At 41.4% G+C, this 17,813-nt stretch overlaps 1 protein-coding gene across 1 annotated transcript; it reads left to right on the top strand.

Moving 5' to 3' along the window:
- Window positions 1-3,419: 3,419 nt before the first annotated feature.
- Window positions 3,420-17,464, top strand: TTC5 (tetratricopeptide repeat domain 5). The gene is made up of 10 exons (XM_033106848.1): window positions 3,420-3,515; window positions 6,718-6,850; window positions 7,725-7,936; window positions 8,332-8,482; window positions 9,486-9,577; window positions 11,597-11,653; window positions 12,227-12,373; window positions 12,557-12,768; window positions 14,022-14,166; window positions 16,839-17,464. The coding sequence occupies exons 1-10, from the start codon at window positions 3,426-3,428 to the stop codon at window positions 16,956-16,958; spliced, it is 1,359 nt and encodes a 452-aa protein (XP_032962739.1). The 5' UTR covers window positions 3,420-3,425; the 3' UTR covers window positions 16,959-17,464.
- The last annotated feature ends 349 nt before the right edge of the window (window positions 17,465-17,813 follow it).

The following is a 17,813-nucleotide window of genomic DNA, read 5'->3' as shown; positions in this document are numbered from 1 at the left end:
TCTTTAGGAGTATAGAATATAAAATCGCTTCAAAAATATTTAATTTTATTAAGTTATAGTTGGCATACAACATTTTATTAGTTTCAAGTGTACAACATAGTGATTTGACATTTATATATCTTACAATGTGCTCACCACACCGTCTAGTAACCATCTGTCACCATGAAAAGTTACCACGCTATTATTGACTATATTCCCTATTCACCTTTTCACAAATCCCTTCACCTCCATATCCTAAAGTTAAAATTGTGTCTGAGAAAGAGGATGAAAAATCTTGACTTAAAAATTTTAAAACATCCCTATTTCATAGCTAATCACAGATTTTATAGATTACAGTGCAAAATATTTGTTTTCCCTATGCAATTTTAAATTTTGTTGGAAAATGCTTTAGGGAAATACTTTTATGTACATTCATGATTTCTGCCTTGAACTTTGCTTCTTTAATTTCACAAAATCAGTTTGAAGGACAAGAAGCTATAATTAAAACTAAAAAGTATAGAGCAACTTTGAAGTCTCCCTTTCACCCCTGCTCCCCAGCCACTCACTTCTGCTTTCTGGAAGAAATTACTGTTGCCAGTGTCTTGTATCTCTTTCAGAGATAGTCTAATGTGGAAGCAAATAAATTTTTACTTAACAATTAAACTTATTTTTGAATAGCTAATACATAAACATAAAAAATTTAAAAGTGTACAAAATTCAAAAGAATTTTCTTTGCCCACTGATAACTCTCAGTCCCCATTTCCCTCACCAGAGACAGTCATTTTTTCTTACATATCCTGGGTATTGTCTATCAATAAGCATTGTTAGAGTACTATTATACTACTAGTGTATTAATGGTGGTTTTCATAATACCATCCCAAATGAAGATTAATTAGAATTGTGTTTTCAAAATAAAATTCCTCATAAAGAAAATCACTATAAAGTTTGGAAAATATTCAGACAAGTTATCTTACCATTGTACTACATTTCCTTCAAATGTTAAACTTGTAACAGGCATCCATAGTCAACCTTTTTTCCTTTCTTTTTTTGGGGGGGAGGAGGGGACCTCAATAATTTTTACTTAAGTGATATTTTTCAGTTCTAAAATTTCCATTTGGTTCTTTTTATACCTTCTATTTCTTTGCTGAGACTGTTTACATTTTCATTTGTTTCAAGCAGGTTCATAATTGTTCCTTTATGCTTTTTTTTTTTTTTTCCTGATAGCTGGTGTAAAATCCTTGTCGGGGAATTCCAAGATTGTGTAATCTCAGTGTTGGTGTTTGTTGATTATCTCTCCTCTTTCAAAATCTCAAAAGGCTAAGATTTTCCTGATTCTTGGTATGATAAGTGATTTTCTATTACATCCTGGACATTTGGAGTATTACCTTAATGAGACTGAACTTTGTTTATCTTATATCAGTAAGTCTCCACTGACCCCATGCTATTGGGGAAACGCAGGCTCCCCCTCTTTGGCACTGCCTCGGTAGTGTGGGGGTCTGGCTCCCTGCGGGCCTTGCTGACAGGGGGTGGGGACCTGAGACTTTGTGTGGAGTGCAGCAGGAATTATCCAAGAAGTCTGTCCTGATGGGCTGCCTTTCCCCTTCCTGCGCTCCTTGGGGATTCTTCATCTCTGCCTGTTAACTGTTCCTGGATTTCAGGTTTCTCCAGGACCCAGGATTATTGACAAATACTCGAAGGTCAAGTGCTACTGCACACACGGCAGGCAGAGCCCAGTTTTCTTTGTGGGCCTGAATTGCCTGCCAGAATGACTGGACGACGACACTCCATTTATATGCCTCTATGAAGTCATGGTTCCCCACTACGGAAGTGCACCTTAAATGAGCTGCAAACATGTCATCATAATGGGGTTCCAAAACTTGTTGTCACTTGTCTTCTGGAGAGGCCAATGAAGCCGTGAGTTGGTGTCATGCGGGGTATCCTGCCGACTACGCCAAGTGTCATGCGGGGTGTCAGGCAGGGTCTCTGGTCCCGTTCCCCGCACAAGAACGCAGGATATGGCTAGGCCAAAAAGGAACACCCACGGAGCCATAGGTAGGGAAGTCATACCACTATGGTCTCACTGGAGGCTGGGTTTACACGACGTGCGACCTGCTGTCCGCTTTGCTGCCAACCGACCGACTCTCCTCCACTCTCCTCCACTCTCCTTCAGTCTCCTCCTCTCTCCTCCTCTCTCCTCAACTTCCCTCCGTAGCCGCGGCAGTTATATTAGTGGCCAATGGCTCAATGGTTACAGCTGACGGCCAATCAGCCACAGCTGATGGCCATCTACTACCTGAGCCAGCACCTTTCCACATGAGGCCGAGAGCCTGGAAACTGCTCTCTGGGGCTCTGTCCCCACAGTTGGCAACACGAGGATGCTTGAAAGACACCAGCTCCGCCCGGGATGCCGGGTTTCTGTTGTTGATTGCTTCATAGTCCTCCCGCAGATACCGCTTTATAGCGATGTGCGTCATGGTGTACCCACCGCCTGGACTGGCTCTTTTTTCTTTTTTGGGGTAATAAATAAGTAGGAAATATAAAACAAAAAATATACATGCAATTAAGCTGAGAACATTTTATTTCCAGGATTTGGGAAAGAAACAAGTTTATGAAGTCAAAAGTGATTAGAGCAGACTGGTGTAGCCGTTATGGAAGGCAGTGTGGAGGTTCCTCAAAAAATTAGGAATAGAATTACCATATGACCCAGCAATCCCTCTCCTGGGTATCTACCCCAAAAAATCTGAAAACATCTACACATAAAGATACGTGTGCTCCAATGTTCATTGCAGCTTTGTTTACAGTGGCCAAGACATAGAAACAACCAAAATGTCCTTCGATAGATGAATGGATAAAGAAGTTGTGGTATATATACACAATGGAATATTATTCGGTGGTAAGAAAAGATGATATAGGAACATTTGTGACAACATGGATGGATCTTGAGATTATAATACTAAGTGAAACAAGTCAGACAGAAAAAGCAGAGAACCATATGATTTCACTGATATGTGGTATATAAACCAAAAACAACAAAAGAACAAGACAAACAAATGAGAAAAACTCATAGACACAGACAACAGTTTAGTGGTTACCAGAGGGTAAGGGGGTGAGGGGTGGGAGATGAGGGTAAGGGGGATCAAATATATGGTGATGGAAGGAGAAGTGACTCTAGGTGGTGAACACACAATGGGATTTATAGATGATGTAATACAGAATTGTACACCTGAAATCTAAGTAATTTTATTAACAATTGTCACCCCAATAAATTAAAAAAAAAAGAAAAAAGTGATTAGAAAACATCTTTGAGGTGTAGGCATTGGCTTCAATTGGTTTGGAGCGATGTCTTTCCTTTAATCCCGCTCCTTCTACTCAGGTGCAGGTAAGCCTCCAGCTACCTAGATGTCGCTGTGGCTCCATGATGAGGGTGGGTATGAGTCTCTGTGGTTATGAAGTTGGGGGCGGAGAAGCCGAGAGTGGCTGGGGAAATGATGGCTGAGGAAGAGGAGGAAGTCAAACAGATCTTGCAGAAATTGCAGGTGGGGCCATAGATTAAAATCTGTATGTGCTATTGTTATCGGGAGCCCCGTTTATGCAGTACCTGCGAATTCCTTGGCACGTACACGACGCTGCCTGTGTCCGTGTGGTTAATGTAACTTCCGTAGGTGCAGCCGCAGCCGGGCAGCGGAGGGGAGCAGCCGGTGTGTTTGGACCTCCTGCCGCTGACCCGACTGCAGTTAATTTCAGTCTTGTAGGAATAGTATTTGTTGCTTCTAACTTTATCCCTGCACATTCTTGTAAAGTTTTATTCCCTCGATTCACCCATAACAAATAGCAAAAAACGTGTATTGCACATCTATTACTGCATGTTTTGATCCCCACAAAGGCCGTTTCTTCGGTATTTTTCTGCTTTCAAATTGGCAACAGCCACGGTAATGGCTTGCACCGCCTGGATCCTGGTTACTCACTTTAGAACTTCACAGTTTGGTTTTGTTTTTGCACACTGCGCAATCCCAGTTTGGGGTCTGATGTAGAGGGGTCCAGACTCCACCCAGTCCACAGTTGACTGCAGTTTTGACGAGTCTGTTTTTCCTCGGTAGGTGGGAGCTAACTAGTTGCTTGGCTCTTTATTTTTTTTTAATGACCCAGATGTTTAATGTTTTCTTTTTTTAAACCCCAGAAACTTAGTTCTTTGTGTTCTAAGGCAGCCTGGAATTTAAACATTAGACCTGTGACAGGCTTGTAACTTGCTTAAAGGCTTCTAATGCAAAAGTTTAAACATTGGTGAGATTTTGTTGTTTTTTTTTTGAGCAGATTAAAATAAAACTTTTTAGAATGTGAACTTTATCCCGTTACCAGTTGACCTGGATTAACTTAATTTTATTCCCTAGTCTTGATCCTGGCTCCATATTAGAAATATTGGTAATGTGTATATGTTTGTATATGTATAGAAAAAAAATCTGAAAAATGTATACTAAACAGTGGTTATCCCTGAGGTTGTTGGGGCGATGAAGATTTTTTTACTTTGTATTTTCTACGTGTACCTACTTGAATTTTGACAACTTATATATGTTGATTTTGCCATGAGAAAAATGTTATTAAAAGTGTTCAATCCAGCAAAAAAAAACCCAAAATCACCACAAAACTAAACCATGCTTTGCATGTTTGCTTTAGCAACTACAAACAAACAATAAGACCCTCTCTAAAATACCTGATTTGCAGCCATGCTGATTGCAGGGCAAAAGGAAACAGGTTGTAATTTTGGCTGAGAACTGTCTTTTCCTGTGCTCATTTGTGGTAGATGCACTAAACATCTGGGTAGAGGATGCTTGGGGTATCTTGGGGTAAGTGGGGCAGGTGCAGGAATGGAACGGGAATGCAGTGGAGGAGAGGAAGAGGAGAGTGATGTTGCTATCTGTGGGAATGGTGGTAGGCTTTGATTTCATTCCTACAGCCATCTTAGGGTAGAAGGAATGCATGAAAGGATATTTCTCCAAGTGTGTTTTTACAGACCATTTTCATTACAGTCATCTAAGGTACTTGTTAAAATGCAGAATTTTTCAGTTTGGTTCAAACTACTGAAATCACAATCTGCAGGGTGGGTCTGGGAAATGACACACACAATAAAATTGTAAAAGCACGGCTGCAGAGGGTGCTAGTCCATTCTCTTTGTTCTTGGTAGGATTTTAAATTAAGGAGAGGACGTAAGTATTTGTTAGAGACAGGGATGATTCAGTAATTCATTCAGTCAGTTTACTTAATGAGAGCCTCTCATGTCCCAAGTCCTGTAGTAGCGCTTAGGTATAGCTGTAAACAAAACAGATCAAGTCCCTCCCATCACGGAGCTTACATGCCAGTGGCGGTGACAGATAATAGACAGTTAATGAATAGGCCACATAGTTTCAAGTGATAAGTGCTATGAAGAAAAAAAAGGGTGATTTAACAGTGGACAGAGGAGGAGGGGGTTACTTCAGTTCAGGCAGTCAGGGAAAGCCTCTCTGAGAAGTTGATATTTGAACTGAGATCTAAATGATGATGAGAAATGAGCCATGTAAAGATCTGGGGAAAGTTTCCAGGCAGAGAGAACCCCATGTGTAAAGACCCCAAGGCAGGATTGAGCTAGGGGATTTGCCCCTCCTAGCCCATGTGGCTTGAGTATTGTAGGAGGGAGAGTGGTAAGAAGTGAAATTTGTGGCAGGGTGAGTAGTGGGAGGTCAGATCACACAGTCTTCCAGGCCATGGTAAGGAGATACATAGATTTTGTTCTATCTACAGTGGGAAACTGAGGGTTTGTGATATGATGGACATTTTTGTAGGGTCACTCTCGCTATGAGGAGAATGGGAGAGAGTAGAAGCAAGATGATCAGGTAAGAAGTTCTTGTAATAATCCAGGCAAGTAATGAGGCTGATTTGGTGCAGGATAGTCATAGTGGGATGGATACAAGTAGATGGATTTAGGATGTGCTGTAGAAGAAGTTAAGACTTGATGGAATAGTATTATATATTTCTGCTGTTATTGGTTTTAGGAAAGAATAGACACCTTTGCCTGGTGTCACAGGAGGACTCAGATAGGAGCATTTAAAAGAGGAAAGATAACATTTACTTGGGAAGCATGCAAGAGAGCCAGAAGGTGACTTGACAAGAACAAAACAAAACAGAACAAAAAACCAAAAAACACAAGTATTTAACAGAACAAAATCCTGCAAAAATACCAAGGTTATCAAGCTTAAATTGGTCTATTTGTCATTGGAAAACGACGACTCTCACATGTTACCATATTCATAAATATTCAAAAGTCATGTACTTTCAGGTACCAGCCTAGGAAAGATCAGGGATAAGATTGTTTTTGTTAGGAAGTCCCGTTCTTAGGGTAAATTTCAAAGTTTTATACTTTGGGGACCAGTACCAGATAGGATTATTTTATTAACTTTCATTTTAATCTCAAATTGCAAAGTGATAAGTGAAATACTTAATCATCATTTGGGATTCCTGCTGGAGCTTGGAGAGAGAACTATTATCACAGTTCAGATTGTCCTCAGCTACCATCACGGTGCAGAGACTGGCATGCGACAACGTGAGAGTGGGCCTGGGACACTAGCCCTGTCTACCTGCCCCTCGTGTTATTCCTCGGCGAGATAGAGAATCAGTATTTCCAGGCAAAGAGCTGGTATAGCTAGCCAGTCTCAAGTTTTCTTGTCTGTCGTTCTCTCCACTTACTGGTACCATCCTTCCACTTCCTAGGAACTGGTGGGTCAACTCTATTCATTTCGAGACTGCTATTTCGAGACACACAGTGTTGAGGATGCTGGGAGGAAGCAACAAGATGTGCGAGAGGAGATGGAGAAGACCCTGCAGCAGATGGAGGAAGTCGTGGGTATGAGTCCCAAAAGAGCGCGCAACCCCCTGCCCTTCACCGAAATGTAACAGAGTTTTGCAATCTCTTGGTCCTTCAAACTCATTTTCCTAATGTTTGATTATAGCAAATGCCATGAAATGAAAGAGCATCCTTATTGCTTGAACTATTGCAGTGATCTTATTATCTGATCTTTCTGCCTCGAATTTGTTTTATTTCCAAATCAACTTATATAATGACCGTTGCCATCACCTTTCTAAATCATTACTTCATGCATTTAATCCTATCCTGTTGTCTGTCTCTTTGCTCAAGTGTCTTTAAAGATTCCTATTGTTGAGTGGTTGAAGTTTAAACCCCTTAAACTGGTATTCAAGTCTCCATTTTCTGACTCTTTTTTTTCCCTACCCTTATCTACCCTTATCTTTGACTACTTACTTCCAGAAGAAGTTTTTGTTTCATTCAGGTTTGGACCTTGCATTCTCCCATGAACATGCTACATGTATTTCTGCCTCTGTCTTTGTTTACATCGTTTTTCTACCTGGAGGGTCTTGTCTTTTTTCCTTTTCACTTGCTAAAGCCCATTTGTTGGTTATCTGCATATGCTCCTTTTCATTGTTTTAATTGTTGCTGTATATGCTTTGTCCTCTCCACTAGACTGTAAGCCCCTGAAAGGGCTAATGCTTTAGTGATAATGCTTTCTTTGTTACCCCCTTTCATAACAGTACTCTGTATATTGCAGGTTTTCAAGTAGAGGTTTGTTCGTAAAGATTGTCCTTAACTATTTCATTTCTAGAGCTGGCATGGGGTTATTCCTTAAGAGAAAGTGTCCAGGTCTTATCTGTAAGACGGCCTGGGTTTTTCCATTTTCTTTTATCTCTTTCCCCCTTCCTCCTAGGTTCTGTCCAGGGCAAGGCACAGGTCCTGCTGCTCACTGGGAAGGCACTGAATGTGACTCCTGACTATAGCCCTAAGGCTGAGGAGCTTCTGTCAAAGGCTGTGAAACTGGAGCCCACGCTGGTGGAGGCCTGGAACCAGCTGGGTGAGGTGTACTGGAAGAAAGGGGATATTGCAGCTGCCCACACCTGCTTCTCAGGAGCCCTCACCCATGTGAGCAGCCCACTGTCCCCTCAGAAAACACAGATGGGAAACATGGGATTCCTTTGGTTCTGTGAATTTCCCTAGGATATGAATACCAGAGTAGAACTGTATTGGAACTAGGAGAACAGAATCAGAAGGGAGGAAGGGTGGGGGAACAGGACTGGATGAGGAAAATGGACCGGGGACTGAGAAAGGAAGAAGATGATGGGATCAGGTTCAGAGGTAGAGGGGAAGTGAAGAAAAGTGAGCAGCCAAGTTGATCCTTGTAGATGTGGGTCGAAGATACAGATGGCATGCCGTAAGAATTAAGATGACAACTTAGATTTAGGAAGATGGAGATAGAATGGATGGGGAAAGGGGAAACAGAATCCGGAAGGTTGAGTATATGTCTTCTCCATTTGCAGTGCAAGAACAAAGTCTCCCTTCAAAACCTGTCAATGGTGCTTCGCCAGCTGCGCACTGACTCTGGAGAGGAACGTTCTCGCCATGTCATGGACAGTGTCCGACAGGCCAAATTGGCTGTGCAGATGGATATCCATGATGGTCGCTCCTGGTGTGAGTGCTCTCAAACGGTCTCCAACAGGTGTCTAGAGCAGGGGTTCTCAACCATGGCTGCACACCAGAGCCCATCTGTTGAGGCTGCCTCTAAGTGTGAAGCCAGGGAATTTGTTTTGAAGAAGTCCACAAGGTATTCTGATGAGCCACTATGCTAGGAACTCTTGGAACATTTCATCCAAGAGAGGAGGCTTGTGTTTCCACATAAGCGACGTGGGGCCTTTGTGCACTGTGCTCCTGTTTCTCCTTCAGGTCCGTGTTTGCCTCTTTATCCCAGTGGAATGTGGGGTACACTAGAGTATCATCACTGGTTTGTGTCAGGTGTGAGGCCTTTTAAGTAGACTTTTGAGGGTGACCAAAATAGGTCGTATCTTGAACTCGGGCTCTGAGACGGCCCACCACTGTTTCAGTTTTTTTCTCCTCCCTGGGACAGGATGGCTAGAGTGGGCTGGAGGTGGGTGTTTCCTTCCTTTAGGTCAGTTACACTCTGGTTAACTGGTTTCTCTAGAGGGCAGGCTTATTAAGTCTTGTGAAGAACAGAGTACTGTAGCATATTTCAAAATGGTTTCTTTTACCCCTCCCCCTGCTGGAGGTACGAGGGGGTTTTTTCCTCTGATATTTGCTGTGGGAACCTGATGGAGCTCCTGGAGGTAAACCTCAATATTGTGGGTGCCCCTTATGATTGGGACCGCTGCAGTTTTTCCAGATTTGTCCACGCTGAGCCTCCAGTAATTCATCAATTACAGTTCAGGTTTTCATTCCCCGGCACTGTTTCCTGTGGCACCTTGTGAGTTTCTGCTCGGGTGTGCCATAACTCCCTGTAGTTCCCCGTCTGTCTCTCCAGTTATGGGGGCCATGGTTTACCCTGTGTTGTACACTCTCTTACGGATCCAAGAAGAGCTGTGATTTTTTTCAGTCTGTTCAGCTTTTTACTTGTTAGGATGGAGTGGCGACTGTTAAGCTCCTTCCAAGTGGAGCTGTGAACCCCGTGTTTCTTTTTCAGATATTCTGGGGAATGCATACCTTTCTCTTTACTTCAATACTGGCCAGAACCCTAAGATCTCCCAGCAAGCCCTCAGTGCCTATGCCCAAGCAGTAAGTATTTATGGTCACCCAGGCCAGATGAAGAGAAGCAGCGACAGAAGTCAGTCTTGTGGCTCGTTAGCAAGCAGGATGGGCATTGTTTGCTGGCATCCAGTATGTGGTTTTGCACAGTCATGTCTACAGGATTGACTTATTTCTTCTTACAACGTCAGTATTAGTAACCGTTTGCAGTGTAGAGCCTCAGAGCTCCTCGAGCTGCCTAGATTTACAGGCGTGTATGACTAAAGCACAGAACCCATCCCAACATGTTCAGCTTTTATAAATGGGAAAAAAGTCTGTATTAAAATAATGGTTATTTGTGTGTGTATTTTAAGAAAAATGAAAATGCTAGTACTTAAGTATAAATTAAGTGCTTTCCCCAGATTAGCCATTAGGTAGTATGGCTCGGGATGTTCCACAGGCCCAAACAGAAGACAGCATGGAACCCATTCTGCATCACCTCCTAGGAATTATTTCACTGGAGTTCATGCTTTGCTTAGGCTTTCAGGCTGTTTTTATACTGGTAGCCACTTGCACGGGGGTTTCCTTCAGGCTTTGAGTGCCTGAAGCTCAAAGGTTCACACTGGCCTACTTGTTTTTTTTAAGATTTTATTGGGGAAGGGGAACAGGACTTCATTGGGGAAAAGTGTGCACTTCCAGGCCTTTTTTCCAAGTCAAGTTGTTGTCCTTTCAATCTTAGTTGTGGAGGGTGCCGTTCAGCTTCAAGTTGTTGTCCTTTGAGTCTTAGTTGTGGAGGACGCAGCTCAGCTCCAGGTCCAGTTGCCGTTTTCTAGTTGCAGGGGGCACAGCCCACCATCCCTTGCGGGAGTCGAACCGGCAACCTTGTGGCTGAGCATTCAAACCCACTGAGCCATCCGGGAGCTCAGTGGCAGCTCAGCTCAAGGTGCCCTGTTCAATCTTAGTTGCAGGGGGCGCTGCCCACCATCCCTTGCGGGACTCGAGGAATTGAACTGGCAACCTTGTGGTTGAGAGCCCACTGGCCCATGTGGGAATCGAACCGGCAGCCTTTGGAGTTAGGAGCATGGAACTCTAACCGCCTGAACCACCAGGCCGGCCCCACATTGGCCTACTTTTTATTTAGGCTTTATTTATATTCACCTTTCTGCATTTGCTTTCTTCTCTTCACACAGGAAGTTGGTTTTTAACTTACCATTACTTATTTTGCTCTGTGGCAGAATAAAGACTACAGCTTCCTTATATTCCTATTTGCAGTTTAGGGACTGTCCTTTTTTTTCAATTAGGGAACTTTTAGGCAGAGGAATTCTATTTTAATCTCTTAATTTAGTTAATGTTTAGAGAATAATATGGTACATTCCTTTAAAATTTTATATTTGGCTTCTGCTAAATAGCTGCTTTAATTCTTAATTTCTTCACCCAAACCTACATTTATAAATATATGGGAACGAATCATTTAAACAATTTTAACTCATGTTGTTGGTGTTTTGCAATGTGCCAGGCAGTGAATAGAGTTTAAAAAATAAAATGGACACAGCCATGAATGTCACAAAGTTTCTTCACAGCACATCTGTCTGCACTGTTATGCGGTTTCTGGCCTTCTAATTAAACTAGAGAATCATAATGTAACTTTCAGTTTGTGTTTTAAGGGGGGTTGGATATAGAAACATGATTCTCCCGGTGTCTGGAGCTGAGGAAATGCATTAATTCGACAGCTTGTCTTTCCTTGGTTTTCCTCATTTATACCATCATCTCACTATACATTTTTATTTTAATCAGAATTCTTTCACATATTTCTTCTATCTTTATACTATGGCATGGGTTAATTATAATCACGTTTTAAAGTTTCATGAACATGCAAAAACCTTGCGGTTTCAGGGACTGCATAATATACCGCATCAACAATGACTGTCTAATAGTGTTTGGGTATGGCTAACATTTTGACAAGGAAGCAACTTGAATTGTTTCAGGGAGAGGAGTGTCTAGGACATGTCAGGCATGGCCATCCTTAAGACTGAGACAGGACTCACTGATGATCTTTTTATCCCCTTTTAGGAGAAGGTTGACAGGACAGCTTCCAGCAATCCTGATCTTCATCTGAACAGGGCCACGGTAAGATCTGTGGGGGTGGGCGTCTGAAAGGCGAATAAATAACATATTTAGGTCTTAGCCTGAGGGGATAACTGAGTATGAATAAGACAAGGTTGGATACAAACTGCAAGAAAACAATCAAATTATGCCCTATGACACACTAGCTCAGTTGGACTTCAGTAGCTGGTGGAGTCACTGGAGGGAAAGGAGAAGAGGTTGAGGAAGTGGGAGAGTACATTAAGGATGGGGGGGGCAGTTTAGAAGACTTTTCTGACATGTTCATTATAAATACAAAAATAGAAGGACCCAATATATGCAACTTCACTATTTTAGAGTTTGGAAGTAACGTCTTTGAAATGACTCCATCATTGGGGTTGTGATCGCCCTGAACAGGAAAAAGGATGTTAAGGTGTTACTACTTCTTTAGGATGTTTGTTGTAGGACAGGAATACAACTGAGTAGAAAAACAATTTATTTCTTGAGAGTCCTAGTCCATTGTGCCATTACTTTCTCCCGGCATAGTTTTAAAGATACTTATATAAATATACTTAAATATACTTATAATTAGGAGGTTTTTGGTTACTTTTTGTGCAGTTACATAAATATGAAGAGAATTATGGGGAGGCCCTGGAGGGCTTCTCTCGAGCTGCAGCCCTGGACCCTGCCTGGCCAGAGCCCCAGCAACGAGAACAACAACTCCTGGAATTCCTGAATAGATTAACCAGCCTCCTTGAGAGCAAGGTAAAGATGTCTGAAGGCTGAATCCTATTTTTTTAGTCTGCTGCAGGTCAATAAAATAAGAATAGAATAGGCCTTGGTAGTAGTGACCCAGTAGAAGTGAATAGGTGGGAGGGAAGGACTAGACCCTCAAGGAGAGTGACTAGTTCCCAGCTTCTTACCTATGTATTTTCCCTTCCTTTGCAGGGAAAGGTGAAGACCAAAAAGTTGCAGAGCATGCTGGGAAGCTTGCGCCCTGCCCATCTAGGCCCTTGTGATGGGCGCTATCAGTCAGCCTCTGGGCAGAAGGTGACCCTGGAGCTCAAGCCGCTGAGTGTGCTGCAGCCTGGTGTGAACAGTGGTGCCGTGGTCTTGGGAAAGGTGGTGTTCAGCCTCACTACAGAGGAGAAAGTCCCCTTGTGAGTTCTTGCCTTTCCTCTGTTTCATTCTTTTGAGCTAATGCTTTCACTTCCTGGCCTTTCTCTCACAGTTGAGGACATCGTTAGGGGTCACAGATTAGTGAGATCTGCTTCCCTTCTGTGACTGTCCTAGTAGCAGGTTTTGTCTATGTGATGTTTGACGATCTCTCTGTAGATTCTGGTACCATCCAGCTTTTTCCCTATTTCAGTACACATTTATGGAGCATCTGCTATAGGTGTTGTAGGGAGTTAAAAAAACAAAACAAAAAAAGAAATGTAAAAGATTCAAGTGAAGTGTGCATGTAGTCTAGCAGAGGAGATGAGTTAAAAATATTCATTTAGAAATTTTTTATTTTTTATTTTTTTAAGGAGGGCACAGCTCACAGTGGCCCATGCGGGGATCAAACTGGCAACCTTGGTGTTATCAGCACCACCCTCTAACCAACTGAGCTAACCGACCACCCCTCATTTAGAAAATTTTTGACTCTTGAAAAATTAGGGTATAATCAGTGCATCACTCCTCACTCACTTCCAGGAAGTTCTTTTGTGTTCCTTCCAGTCACTTCCCGTTTTTGTCTCCGTATTGAGGATTAGTTTTCCTATTTTAACTCAGTAAATTTTTCATTCTTTAAGATTCAGTTTGATTGTCTCTTTAAGGAAACCTTCCCTGCTTTTCGATTTGAACATTTTTCCTCTGGGTTTCCATGCCCAGCCTTTGGCTTTACTGAATTCAGCACAAAGGAAATGTTATTCTGGCATCTATCACAGCTGGACTGTAAGTGACGGTGTAACTGCCTGACTCCTGCTAGACCATAAGCTCACTCATAGCTGAACTGGTATCTTATTGCTAAGCACAGTGCTTGATAATAATAGGTACTCGGTGAAAATTTGTGGAATTAAGTTGACAGAGAGTTTTATGAAGGTTCTGATTCTTAAATTGATAGGCCAGGAATAATGTTTTAGCTGCAACATTTTGCGCTAGTTCATTAATATTTGCTGAATGGTCTCAGTGTACATGTGTCCCAAGTTCTTGGCAAAGTGACAGGTTGATGAATCTTGTGTATGTTCTCTAAAGATATTACGTATCTAAGACAAACGAGGACTCAGATGTCCACGGTAGATGATGGTACCTATCATAGGGTTTCTAGTTAAGTAACGAAGGAAGCACTTGTTTTAATGGTATTTTAAAACCACTCTTCTGTTCTTCTTTCCTGCCCACTTTACTTCCCCCCGCCCCCTTCTTAATCTGGCAGTACCTTTGGCCTGGTAGATTCCGATGGACCTTGCTGTGCCGTGATGGTGTATAACATGGTGCAGAGTTGGGGAGTGCTCATTGGGGACTCTGTAGCCATCCCTGAGCCCAACCTTCGGCTTCACCAAATTCAGCACAAGGGAAAGGTGAGTGATGGCTAGGATTCTTTCTGAACACCTAGGCTCTGAAAGTGGGACCAAGTTTATCTCTTTTTAAAAATACAGAGGGTGCCAAAAAAATGTATACACATTTTAAGAAAGGAAAAGCCTATTAAAATTGTAATACTCAATATATACCGATAACAGAAGATGAATATAAGTCACATTTGACTTCTGCAGTTACAAGAGGTGCTCAAAGCGGTTAGCATCAGCGTCCAGACACTTCTGATTATGGCGAACTACTGCTTGAGCACCGTTGATCAAAGTGTCCACTTGTATACATTTTTTTGGCATACCTGGTAAGTAATGTATATATATGTGTGTGTCTGTGTGTGTGTATGTGTGTGTGTGTATATATATGATATCACACACACACATATATGCACATACTTACATATATATATATATATGTAATTTTTGCTAAAAAGGGAGACGACTGGTAAAGAAAAAGAATTAAAAAAATGGATAGAACAAAGACAAATACTGTATGATATCACTTATGTGTGGAATCTAAAAAAGCCTAACTTGTAGAAAACAGAGAGTAGAATGATGGGTACTGTGGGGTGGGGAAATTGAGAAGATGTTGTTTTGTTTAAGGGTACAAACTTGTAACCAGTAGATAAGTAAGTCCTGGGGATCTAATTCACAGCACCGTGATTATAGACAAAAATATGGCATTATAAACTTCAGAGTTGCTGAGAGACTAGATCTTAATTGTTCCCACCACAAAAGAGAAATGATAATTATGTGACGTGATAGAGGTGTTAGCTAACTCCAGGGTGGTAATCATACTTTTATGTAGAAATGTATTAGATCAGCATGTTGTATCCCTTAAACTTACACAATGTGATTTGTTATCTATCTCAATTAAAAAAAAAAAAAAAGAACTGCAGTATTGCCACTCAGATGTTAACAATTTGACATGTATACCTCCAGTCTTTTTTATTTTCATAAGTATATTATACACATCCATATGTATATTTTTAATCATGAGTAGAATACCATATGCAAATGTTTGTGTGACCATTTCCTGTGTTTTTACATATTCTACAACATTGTTTTGAGTTGACACATAGAGAAGGTGGTGATGATGATGATAGTAAAAATTTACTTAACTGACTGCTAGATACTGTGCTAAGAGCTTTACTGCCTGCACTGGCTCATTTAATCCTCATAAAAATTCTGAGAGTAGGTATTTAACCACTTTTTCACCATGTAGATCAGGGGTCGGCAAACTATAGCCCATTAACCATATCTAGCTTATACTGACTGTTTTTGTATGGCCTATAAGAGAAGAATAGTTTCAATGTTTTTAAATGGAAAAAATTGAATGAGAATAATAATTTGTGATAACATGAAAATTACAAGAAATTCAAATTTCAGTGTTTAGAAGTAAATTTTTGAAACAAAGTCACACTCATTTGTTTACTATTGTCTGTGGGTAGCTTTTGCACTATCGTGTCAGAGTTGAATAGTTCTGTGACAGAGACCATATGACCCACAATTCCTAAAATATTTATTATCTGGCTCTTTAAGGAAAAAAATTTGCTGACTCCAGATCTAGATTATTTCCATGTTATTCTTGTGACAAAAGCACTATAGCAAGTATTTTTATAGCTGCCCATATCTATGGTTATTTCCTTAAATGAATTTCTAAGATAGAATCCTGGCTCCAGAGGGTATGTGGACATCTAAGATTTTTGATACATATTGCCAAATTATTTTTTGGAAGGTTGGACCAGTTATTACCAAAAGTGGATGTGAGTAATTGTTTCCCTGTAGTTTTCCTCTCAACTGTAGAAATCTTTGAAAAATTATTTGCTGATTTTATATGAAAAATATAGCGTCAATATTGTTTGGCTTTGGTTTCTTGATTGTTGGTGAGGTTCAACATTTTATCTTATGTTTATTGACTTTTATAAATTGCCATTTTATTGGCCACTTGCCTATATTGCTGTTAGGATATTTTAAAAAATTGATTTATGAGAACTCTTTAATTTACCTCTTTACTTTGACTTAAAAGAGCCCCCTTCACACTTCCAGTGGGACAATATTTTTTGGATGAAAATCTTTTAACAACATGTTTTACAACTTAAAGTACCCTTGAACTGATAAAGAGAGCTGATACCTTTTCTGTTATCAGGAGAATGTCTAAACCACACTTTCTGTTCCTTCTTCCTGCTATAAAGGGAGAAGTATCTTTATAACTTTAGATCTGGCAGGTTAATTTAGGGCCTTACAAACACTTGGAGAAACTCTTGGAATAAGAGTTTCTCAGAATTTCCACCGGCTCTGGCTGGCTGCTGTGTGGTATCTAGTTAAAATTGTCAACAAACACTGGGAAGGACCAATTCTGTGAGAGCAGCCTTTTGTTAGGCAATGCCAGGAATCTGTCTTTTTTTGAATCAGAGAATTGTTTCATTCTTGTAGTGACACTGCTTGTACCCTACCTGCCCCAGATTTTTCTTCTGAAGATTGAAAACTTTGGGGAAATGATATCCCTTTTGTTAGCTCAGCTTTGTTGAATATGAGATGGAGGTTAGGGGTGTATATACTGAAGGGGGAGAAAGGAGGAGGAAGTCACAGGTAGTATAACCCCAAGCTGGAGTCTGTCCCATCTTAGGATCTATAATGAACCTGTGTGTGTTTGTCTTTTATAGGACTATTCCTTCTCCAGTGTCCGTGTGGAGACACCCCTCCTGCTAGTGGTGAATGGGAAGCCTCAGGGCTCCAACAGTCAGGCTGCTGCTACCGTGGCATCACGGCCACAATGTGAATGACCCACTTAACTTGCATGCTAAAGAGGGAGTGGAGGCGAGGAGATAAGCTCAAGGGCCTTCATCAGCTGGACCAGCTGGACTAGCCACATCCAATGACTCAACCGGAATGGGGGGATGTTTTAGACGAGGTCTTTCCCTTCCTCTGCCCTATAAGATGTTTTGTGTCCTTTCTTTGCTGTTATCATGTTCTATCTCTGTCTGGGGCCACACACTCCCCTAGTATATCTCTCCTGCCTCTCTCATTGCTCTTCTGTGTCTTAGGCAAAGAGCATGGAATTGGTAGAAGTGTTGCAATCTTGCCAGGGGACAGAGTTCCCAAGGTTCCTGTTCTTGCCTCCTTCCTGAGCCTCATGTGTATATATCATTTCAGTATTTATTGCCAAGGGAGGGGGCTTAATTTTTTAATGGCTTGGTTTTTGAGCAGTTTTTTTAATTTTTATTTTTAAAATTTAGGTTTATCCCCTTCTTTGGGGCTGGAACAGAATTAAATTTCTTTGGAAAAAAAATATTGTGTAGTTTGGTCTGCTTCATTATTTCCAGGCTTGGATTCTTGGTTTTGAGGATCATGTCAATCCATTAGGGTGATACCTCCCCCCAACCCCCCATCCCCGCCCTTTTGTCCCTTTATACAAAAAGTTTATTTCTCTCCTAGTTAAAAAAATTCTGGCAATAGGCAACCCAGGGCAGGAATGGCAGTTCTACAGAGTTGCTAGGAACCATCTTTCCTCCATTTCCTCATTCTGTCATCCCTAGGGATGGTCACCGTCATGATCCAAGATGACAGTGGTACTGTTCTAATAGTGTTACCAGGCTGAAAGACCAGAGAGAGCTACTAGCCAGTTTCTTTAGATTCTA

Source organism: Rhinolophus ferrumequinum, chromosome 6, assembly GCF_004115265.2.
Source record: "Rhinolophus ferrumequinum isolate MPI-CBG mRhiFer1 chromosome 6, mRhiFer1_v1.p, whole genome shotgun sequence".
Classification (NCBI taxonomy): Eukaryota; Metazoa; Chordata; class Mammalia; order Chiroptera; family Rhinolophidae; genus Rhinolophus; species Rhinolophus ferrumequinum.
This window is presented reverse-complemented; position numbering and strand designations above follow the sequence as displayed.